Source organism: Brassica oleracea, chromosome C1 (assembly GCF_000695525.1).
Source record: "Brassica oleracea var. oleracea cultivar TO1000 chromosome C1, BOL, whole genome shotgun sequence".
Lineage (NCBI taxonomy): Eukaryota > Viridiplantae > Streptophyta > Magnoliopsida > Brassicales > Brassicaceae > Brassica > Brassica oleracea.
The window spans coordinates 25,036,633-25,046,293 of NC_027748.1; the positions used below are offsets into that span (position 1 = coordinate 25,036,633).

General features: G+C 39.4%; 2 protein-coding genes across 2 annotated transcripts; both read left to right on the top strand.

Moving 5' to 3' along the window:
- The first annotated feature begins 1,488 nt into the window (after window positions 1–1,488).
- LOC106335821 lies at window positions 1,489–3,032 on the top strand. The gene is made up of 3 exons (XM_013774444.1): window positions 1,489–1,717; window positions 2,335–2,538; window positions 2,653–3,032. Exons 1-3 carry the CDS (start codon window positions 1,489–1,491, stop codon window positions 3,030–3,032), a joined length of 813 nt encoding a protein of 270 aa, XP_013629898.1.
- Window positions 3,033–7,510: 4,478 nt separating this feature from the next.
- On the top strand, window positions 7,511–8,556 carry LOC106335828. The gene is made up of 2 exons (XM_013774456.1): window positions 7,511–8,127; window positions 8,187–8,556. The coding sequence occupies exons 1-2, from the start codon at window positions 7,511–7,513 to the stop codon at window positions 8,554–8,556; spliced, it is 987 nt and encodes a 328-aa protein (XP_013629910.1).
- Window positions 8,557–9,661: the final 1,105 nt, after the last annotated feature.

Below are 9,661 nucleotides of genomic sequence, written 5' to 3' on the forward strand. Positions count from 1 at the left end.
CATTCCGTAGAACTGAGCACGGATCGCTTGTATACAAAAATCCCCTAACAACTATATCCTGCTTTTAGCCATTGAATCCTGCTTTTTGTTCTCCAGTACTCTTCTTCAAGTCTATACTCCAAATTCAATTCAGCTTTGAGCATATTCAAGTAATTGTAATCAATGCTATATTGCTCATAAGCTTTTTGAATTTGCTCTTTAAGCAGATGAATTTCTTTTCAGCATCAACATTATTTTTGCTTCTCCACCTAGATAGAGCTTTTCTACAATTTTCTATGACTTTATGAAAGTTACCCGGGGATATGTTGGTGCACTCTTGCTCCCAGATCCTCTTGTATAGCCTTCTTCACTTATGCTTTGAACCTCTAACGATGGACAAAGCTTCGACAGGACATTGCATGGGAATGAAACTGATAACTCAATTCTTATGATTGAGGCTAAGGAATGAAATGAGGAGGCTGATAAAGCACTTACAAGAAGCGCTACTCGCTCATTGTTCTCCGCAAGTCCTAATCAAAGACGAGCCACTCCAAGAATCAATGCGAAACCGTCAGGCGAGAGTGGTACTAAGGTCCGAAGGGGACAGAAGCTAGTATCAGCAACGCGGAAGCCGCAGACAGGTGTGATCATTCACAAGAAAGGTATGGTGGATGCCAAACATCCACCCCACCTTGATCAATGAAGGTACTCAGTTGGAACTGTCGAGGGATAGGGAACGACCTCACAGTTCGACGCCTCAAGGAGATGTGTCTGAAGCATCGCCCAAGACTCTTGTTCCTCTCTGAGACTAAGAATAGGAAGCTGTTGTTGCAAGACATTCAGGCTGACTTAGGTTTTAATAAATTGTTTACCGTTGAGGCTCTTGGCCAACGTGGTGGGTTAGCTTTATTTTTTATGGATGAATTTCAAGTTGATGTTTTATTTTCTATTAATCGAATGATTGATATAAAAGCAGTCATTAATGGAATAAACGTCTATATGACGTTTGTTTACGGGGATCCTGTGTTAGAAAAAAGAGACCAAGCTTGGGAACGTCTTACGCGTTTCTCAACAACTAAAGATGGACCTTGGTTTATGATAGGTGACTTTAATGAGATCACAGGACACCATGAGAAAGAAGGGGGAAGAAAACGATCTGATACTTCATTTCTTTCTTTTAATCAAATGATATCATATTGTGGGATGTTAGAATTCCCATGTATCGGGAACCAACTGTCATGGGCAGGAAAACGTACTAATGGCACTGTTTGTTGGCGACTAAATCGAGCTCTTGGTAATGAAGATTGGCACGAGAAGTTTCCACATTCCAAGGCTCAATACTTACGAATGTGGGGATCGGATCATCGTCCGGTTCTAGTAGATATACTATCCAAACCAACCAGGAAGAGGACTTTCAAATTTAATAAACGTTGGCTGGAAAGTGAAGAAATACAACAAGTAATCTTAGATGGATGGAACTCCCCCGAACTTTCTCCTAATGCAAATATAATGGATCATATATCGTACTGCATGAAAGCACTAGCTCAGTGGAAGAGAGAACGGGATTTGAACTCTGCAAAATTGGTTGAGGACCTTAAAGCTAAGGTCGATAATCTTTACTCGGACAATGATGCCACAACCGAAGAGATAGCGGAGGCTTTGAAAGAACTAACTGATGTTCTTAAGGCAGAAGAACAATTCTGGAAACGGAAGAGCAGAATTCTTTGGCTTTTGGAAGGTGACTTGAACACTAAATTCTTTAATGCCATTACAAAAAAACGACGAGCCAGGAATAAGATCACAAGCCTTATTGACTCAGAAGGAAACCTTGTAGAGGAGGAGGAAAAAATTAGTAGCCATTGCTACTAGTTACTTTAGAGACTTGTTTCAGTCATCCAACCCTCAACTCATTGATGAGACTTTGGCAAATGTTACTACAACCATATCTGACCGGTTAAACGCGGATCTTACAGCTCTTGTTTCAGAATGGAAAGTTAAATTGGCCCTCTTTGCAATGCACCCAGAAAAGGCGCCGGGTCCTGATGGTTTCACTGCTTTATTCTAACAAAAGTTATGGGACGTTGTGAAGGAAGACTTAACTCGTATGGTTAATGAGTTCCTTTTTGATGGAACAATGGCCAATGGCGTCAATGATGCAAACATTTGCCTAATACCTAAGAAGGAGAAACCAAATGAAATCTCATAATTTCGGCCCATTAGCCTATGTAATGTCAGCTACAAGATAATATCTAAGGTCCTATGCCAAAGATTGAAGAAATTTCTACCGGATCGAATATCTGAAACTCAGTCAGCCTTTGTTGAAGGAAGACAGATAACATATAATGTTTTTGATAGCACAGGCAATGTTCCATGCTCTACGCACGAATTCCGGGGGAAGAGAGAAGCAAATGGCAATAAAGACTGACATGAGTAAGGCCTACGATAGGTTAGAGTGGGATTTTATCAGTGCGGTCATGAAGGAGATGGGGTTCTCAGATACTTGGATTGAGTGGATATTGCGATGTGTATCATCAATGAAATACCATGTCCTTTTCAATGGTCAGTCAAGAGGAAATATAATCCCAAAACGGGGATTACGACAGGGGGATCCTTTGTCTCCTTTCATATTCATCTTATGCACGGAAGCGCTCGTAAGCCTTCTGAATCATGCAGAGAATCAAGGAAAGATAACGGGGATGCGCTTTTCACGCGCTAGCCTTCCGGTATCCCACCTTCTCTTTGCTGATGATAGCCTGTTCTTCTGCAAGGCAGAGCCACGTGAATGCGATGAAATCATGAAAGCACTTGAGACCTATGGAAAAGCTTCTGGACAATGCATTAATTTTGAAAAATCTTCCTTACTCTTTGGTAAGAGAATACCTGGACATGTTAAGGATACTTTAAAAACTTCAAATGGGATTGCAAATGAGGGGGGAATGGGTACCTATCTTGGTATCCCTGAAGATATTACCGATTCAAAGGTAAGGCTCTTTGCCTTTCTGAAGGAACGACTACAAGGCCGTGTTAATGGCTGGACAGGAAGATGGCTATAAAGGGGAGGAAAGGAGGTGCTCATAAAGTCTATAATGTTTGCTCTGCCTACATATGTAATGTCAACCCTCCTTTTACCTTTAGAGACATGCGAGAACTTAACTAGTGCCATTGCACAGTTCTGGTGGAGCTCAAACCCTCCTAAAAGAGGAATTCACTGTGTTAAGTGGGAGAAACTCTGCAAATCAAGAGATAAAGGAGGAATAGGATTCAGAATGATTCATGAATTTAACCTCGCATAACTTGGGAGACAGTTATGGGGATTATTGCAATTTCCTGACTCCTTATTGGCAAGGGTTCTGAGAGGACGATATTTCCGATGTAGCTCGCCGTTGTGACTAAACATTGTGAACAATCCCTCATTGGGTGGAAGAGTATAATGGCTGCAAATCCAGTAATAGATTTGGGGATTAGACAAAAGGTACCTCTGGTAATGAAATTAGGATCTGGGAATATCTTTGGATCCCAATGATACCGGCAAGACCAGCTAGGCCAATTGCACCGGTGCTTCGCCCAATGTAGCCAGTAAGGGACCTGATGATTGGGAACCCGAAGATATGGAATACTCAGATGCTGGAAAACTAAGTCCATCAGGATGACATCCCATTGATCCAATCGCTGGCCATAAGCCAGGATTATCATCGAGATGGATATTGCTGGAGCTATACGAAGAATGGAATGTACACTGTCAAATCAGATTATTGGGTGGCAACTAACTTGCTTAAGGAGGAAACATTGGAGGCGCAGAAACCTAGTATTTCAAAGCTCTATGCCTTTGCTTGGAAAATAAAAGCGCCTTTAAAGATAGACATCACATTTGGCAGATAATATCTGGATAGTTAACAGTAACGAGTAATCTGATTCATCGTCATATGAGATGTGATAATCATTGCCCTCGGTGTGGTGCAGATGATGAAACTATAAATCATGCCATCTTCGAATGCCCTCCGGCCCTACAGACATGGGCACACGCGACAACACCAACACCGCCAACACTATTCCCAAGTGGAAGCCAATACACAAATATAGATTACCTCTTCTGGCGAAAGAATGATATTGAAGATCCAAAATTGGAGAAGGACCCATATCCTTGGATCATATGGTACATCTGGAAAGCGAGGAACGAAAAACTCTTTAGAAGGATAGACAGAGACCCTTTGGAAACTGTTAGACACGCGGAATCAGAATGCCATGCCTTGTTTGAAGCAAATCAAAGACCAGAAGAAATGGTGGAAGCACAAAACCCAAAACGGGCTCCAATCTCAGAGAGATGCATGATAGATGGATCATGGACACATAACGCACTCTTTAATGGCTATGGGTGGACATGGATAAACTCAAGAGGAGTGACACAACTTTTGGGAGCAAGGAATCAACCCCGACGAATCTCGCCATTGCATTCAGAACTAGAGGCTTTATCTTGGGCAATGGAGTGTATGCTTCAGGTATCAACATGTCAATCTTTTGAGACCGACTGGAAGGACTTAATATCGAAGATCAAAGACCCCGGAGCATGGCCGAGATTTTCTACTGAGCTGGAGGAGTTTATGAAGTTGAAGATCAGATTCACGGAGTTCTCGATTGTTTTTATTTCTCGTTCGGAAAATGTATTGTCTGATTCATTAGCTAAGATAATCAGATCCTTTCATAGGGTATTGTATTACATTGGTTGTTCTGTTCTGGTCTAGTTCTCCGGACCACCTCAAGCTTGAGTAATAGAATAGTCGTTTGAAGAAAAAAAAACAAAATAAAACAAACATCAAACATATTTTTACAAAGCTATAATGTGAAAATATAAGTACAACCCCTATAACTAGACATATAAATAATTGATATAATTTTTTATTATAGATTACACGAGTATTAATGGTACAACTGATACAACTTCGATATTTCAATGATTGACAAAACTAATTTGGTATTCTATATAAGAAAACAACCAAACATCCCAATTTGCAAAAAAACTTAAAAATTATTAAACATTTCCATAAGTTTACATGATCTACCTTATACTTTTAAGGTTTGTTAGCTTGTTTGTCCACATAACTTTTGAAAAACATAAATGAAATGTATTTTAACAAAATTGATGGTTTCATTCTATTAGGGCAAAGGCATGTACACATAAAGAAGTGGTACTACTCAGATAAGTTTAAATTTTATGTGGTTCAGCTACTTTTTTCAATTTTACTACCAAAGTATAACTATGTACAAACCGGTACAACTCAAAAACAAATACAACTATGTACAAACCGGTACAACCCGAATACTAGTACAACTATGTTCTTTCATTTTGAATTGTGAATCACGTATTAAACGTTTATCATGTTTTAAACATTATGGTTGAATATTAAATCAAGCAATTGTATTAGTTGTAATATTCCTAAATATTTTTATGTAAACTAATGATTCTAAAATATGTTAGACATAGATTGATACAATTCTAAAATATCATCATCATCATTCATTGTTTATTTATGTAAATATATTTTTAATCAAATATTCACGTATTTTAAGACATGCATGCAAGAAAAGATTAGAGTACCATGTTTATTTGTTATATACATAATTCTCTTTTCTTGCATCATTCAGAAGCTGGAAAAAAAATATATATAACCATATTATTTGCAGAGTTATACTAGTTATACGCGTTTCAGTTTTAATAATTATACATGTTATACTCATTCTAGTAGTACTATAGGGTATTACAAAACATATCTGAATTAAATATTATAGAAAACAAACTATTAACATACTTTGCAGCTGCCTTCTTTGGTTATGAGAGCAAAAAGAATGAAGATGAATTTTTTTCCTAAATAGTACAACTAGTAAAACAAAATCATTATCTAAATTAAATATTATAGAAAACAGACTATTAACATATTTTGACACATATAGGCAGGAGGATTATATCAACATTTTTATTGGTTATACATCATCATCTTCAATAGCATCATTGATACGCTGAAAACAAAAGCCAAATATCATCATATTAATTGCAAAGTTGTACTAGTTATACGCGTTGTACTTGTTCTAGTTATATTGGTCATACTCAATCTATTTGTAGTAGTTATATTTGTTTTAATTGTACTAATTTGAGTTGTACTAGTTGTACTAGTAATATTTTATGTTCTTTTTTATCTTGAAACTAGTACGTAAAAGATGAAATTTGATTATGGGTAAGTTATAATTGATTAAATACGACGGATAGTTGAAGAAATTTTTTGAAAAACGTAATAATGGCATGGGTTAGTATTGATGAGGAAGAAAGGGAGGAAGATTTAGGTTAGTTGGGCCAGGGTTCTGGTGGATCGGATTCTGGATCGGATAATAATGGCATGGGTTAGTAAATATGTTTAAATTCTTAGGTTTTTTAGTTATTTTAGTTAGATTGCCATTTAAATTTGGGAAAACTGGCAGATTGGGCAACTCTTAAGTTTGTAATTGGCAAATTGGGCAACTCGTAGTTTGAATTGGGACTTTGGGCAAATCTGTTTTTCGGTCTATGTGAAATGTCAACCATGGATTGTCATTATTATTTTATTTACAGGTCTGCCATTACTCTTACAAAAATAGAAAAATTTGAAGAAAACTAAAATTTGAAAATATGAATAACAATACTTACCCAAAGAAACTTGCCTCTACTGTGGCCAATAAACACACGGATGAAAATCATTTTGTCAAAATTCTAAAGAACCCCAATTAAGAACAGTTACCAATTGCGAAACCCAGTTCGAACGTGAAATGGGTTTTCGATTTGCAGTTCGAACGTTAGGAATCGGAAAGTCTTTCGGGTATCGACCTTCGAGTTTCCAACATGGTTTCTCAATTGCGTAGTTAGACGGCGGGGAGAAGGGTCACTCGCACACAATCCGCCGGAAGTAAACCTGAAAGAAAGGGTAGAAGTAGAAAACCCACTAAACAGATGTCGCGTTATGCAAGTATAAGCTTCGTTTCGGACCAATTTGCCTTTCTCGTTAGATACCTTTATAGACTATAGCTTTAGTTTGGAATGCGGTGAGTCCCGATTTGCTATCTTTTCCGAAATTTTTTTTATTCGATTGCAGAATACAGCACAGAACCGGAAAACTCAGATCAGGAAATGCCGACATCGACGTCCGGAGCAGAGTTTATTGAAACGTCACATTCACCTCCGCCTCAGCTTCCGGTAAGACTGTTCGCACGGTACTGCTATCCAAATAAACCTCATCTGAACATTTATTCAATGGCAATAGTCATTGGCTCGATAGTGAAGTCGCTGAAAGGAACATCGGAACTGAAGAAACTGCTTGGAAGTCAGTTTGGTTATTTGTTCCACTTACCAGTCTCGCGGTGTTTAAACTCTGCGAAACTCGTACACTCTCTCGTTAGCCGTCAATTGGTAACGTTGCTCAAATATGAACTGTGGTTCTTATTTATAGATAACTCCCTCTGATTCTCTCTCCGTGAATTTGGTGACATAACAGGCCTTAAGTGCGACCCGATGGTTGGTAACGTTGCGGATGAATTTTCAGCCCTTACCGTCTTTGAAGATGAATCAGGGGTTGGCAAAATATGGAAAGATCTATTTGAAACTGAAGATGTAGACGTGCGAGTACCAGAAGTGCTTCAAATGCTTGCAGAGCCAGAGTTACCTGTGGACAAGCGTTTGCCGCTGGCTCTGATTGCTCTTGTAGATGGTCTGTTAGTCTGTGGTCACAAACAGATACGAGTCAAGCAGTCGTACGTCAGAATGGTTGAAGACCCCGAAGAATTTCTTCAATATAGTTGGGGGAGAGCAGCATTTCTCACGACTTTGTTTAGATTGACCCCGCCTGCAGCTGCATCTCCTGCACAAAAGGCTAAATCCCTTGAGGTCATGCGAGAGCGGCTCAAACAGAAAACCACAGCATGTTCTGGTTTCCCTTTGGCGCTGCAACTGTTGGCTTTCAAAACAATCCCAGCACTTTTGGCAAGAATTCCTCAAGCTGAAAAGATGACAAATTTTTTGGAAGATCCTGAGGGATGCAACACAACAAATACACTTCTACATTTCGAAGACATCATTGAAGTTGAAACCGAAACCGAGGTACGATTTATTGAAGTCACCATTGTGTTGATGTTTTAAAATGGGATGGTATTGACGTCTGATGTACTATTTATTTTGATGTTTTGATTAGGTTGTTACCAGATGAAGGTGGTGATTTCAAGTGGGAGGACAAAATCGAAGACCCCACAGTTCAGAAGTTAGTTGGTTTGATGCGTGGAGGCCACAAGTTTCAAACCTCGGATTTCGTTGGTGGTGATTCCTCCCTTCCGCCTCTTATTGGTACTTCCAAAGTGACAGGGCCTGGTGTTACAAAAGAGTGTCCACAGGAGAGACGACGATTTCGGAAAAAAATTGAAGAACCAGGGTGTTCGAGTCAACCGCAGCGTCGTCCATTTCGTCCCCGGCGTGGTGTTGGTGTAGAGCCTGAATCTACAGACAGTGGAGAAATTAATGAGGAGCTGAAAGCATGGATCTGTGGTGAGCTTAGCACACGTATTTGAACTTTGCGTGAAAAGATTTATGGTTGGTTACACCCCAATGAAAGGTGTTCCAATCCTGATAATAGAAGAGGCAGAAGTTTGGATCGAAAATGCAAAGCAGGTGGAAAAAAACGGTAATTGAGCAGTCCTGAGAACGAAGTTGGGGGATCTCGTAACCCAAAAAAGAAAAAAAGACAACAGCTGTGATGGGTTTGAGGAGGAGGACAATGGTGGGTCTTACACTGAAAAGCAGATGGACCCTGGTGTACATGGGTTTTACGACCAAGAAACGACAATGAACGACAACTTCCGTGAGCGAGAAGAGTCAGCGTTTGTTTTAATAACGCCAATGATGCACCTACCGTTGTCGCCAATGATGTACCAACTGTTCAAACACTGTCACCTGAAGCAACAATATTGGAGGCTGATCAGGTAATAATATTGGACTCAGCATAGGTGTACAGCCATGCATAGGTGTACAGAGACAAATAGGTGTACATAGACAAATAGGTGTACACCTTCATTTGATGTTTTAATGGTTGACTAAATTTTTACAAATTTAACTTCTTAATTGTTTGTTATCTGAAATATGTAGCTTGCGACAGCGGTTAAGGCTGTATTTCATATGTCCGTTGGTGAAAATAGTGGTTTCCCAAGAGTCGAAGAGGCTCCGATGACAACTGGGCTGAATTTATTAGCACAGGAGGTGGAAAATGCAAGTGGGGTTGATCAGGAGGATTCTGAGTTGGTGGACAACACTTTGGCGCTAGTTTTAGCGAAACCTAAAACTTTCGTCCTCCCATCCCAGGTAGTTTCTCAGATTGTAATGGCTATGAACATTTTGAGGTTGACATTGTGTGTGTTATCAGCAGGATTTTGTTGAGTCAGACGAAGTTGGAACATCTGTACCAGATGAAACAAATTCAGAAAACAAAGAGACAGCGTCACCTACAAATTCCGAGGATTACAAGACACCGCCAGAGGAAAGTCCAACTGCTGAATCACGTACACCCGAAGGTGGGAATGTTCTAAATCGACGTTATTCGACAAGGCTAACCAAAATCCAAGAGGGTGAATGGAAATGTATATCTGTAAGGTCAACCAAAGTGGAGAAGGATAAAGGAAA

Bases quoted from the DNA above. Each gene is read 5' to 3' on its own strand.
- LOC106335828 (XM_013774456.1), top strand. From the start codon at position 7,511: ATGGTTGGTAACGTTGCGGATGAATTTTCAGCCCTTACCGTCTTTGAA. The intron at 8,128-8,186 runs GTTTTAAAATGG...TGTTTTGATTAG, and splicing joins GAAGTCACCATTGTGTTGAT to GTTGTTACCAGATGAAGGTG.
- LOC106335821 (XM_013774444.1), top strand. From the start codon at position 1,489: ATGGATCATATATCGTACTGCATGAAAGCACTAGCTCAGTGGAAGAGA. The intron at 1,718-2,334 runs GTGACTTGAACA...TGTTTTTGATAG, and splicing joins AATTCTTTGGCTTTTGGAAG to CACAGGCAATGTTCCATGCT. The intron at 2,539-2,652 runs GTCAGTCAAGAG...TGAATCATGCAG, and splicing joins ATACCATGTCCTTTTCAATG to AGAATCAAGGAAAGATAACG.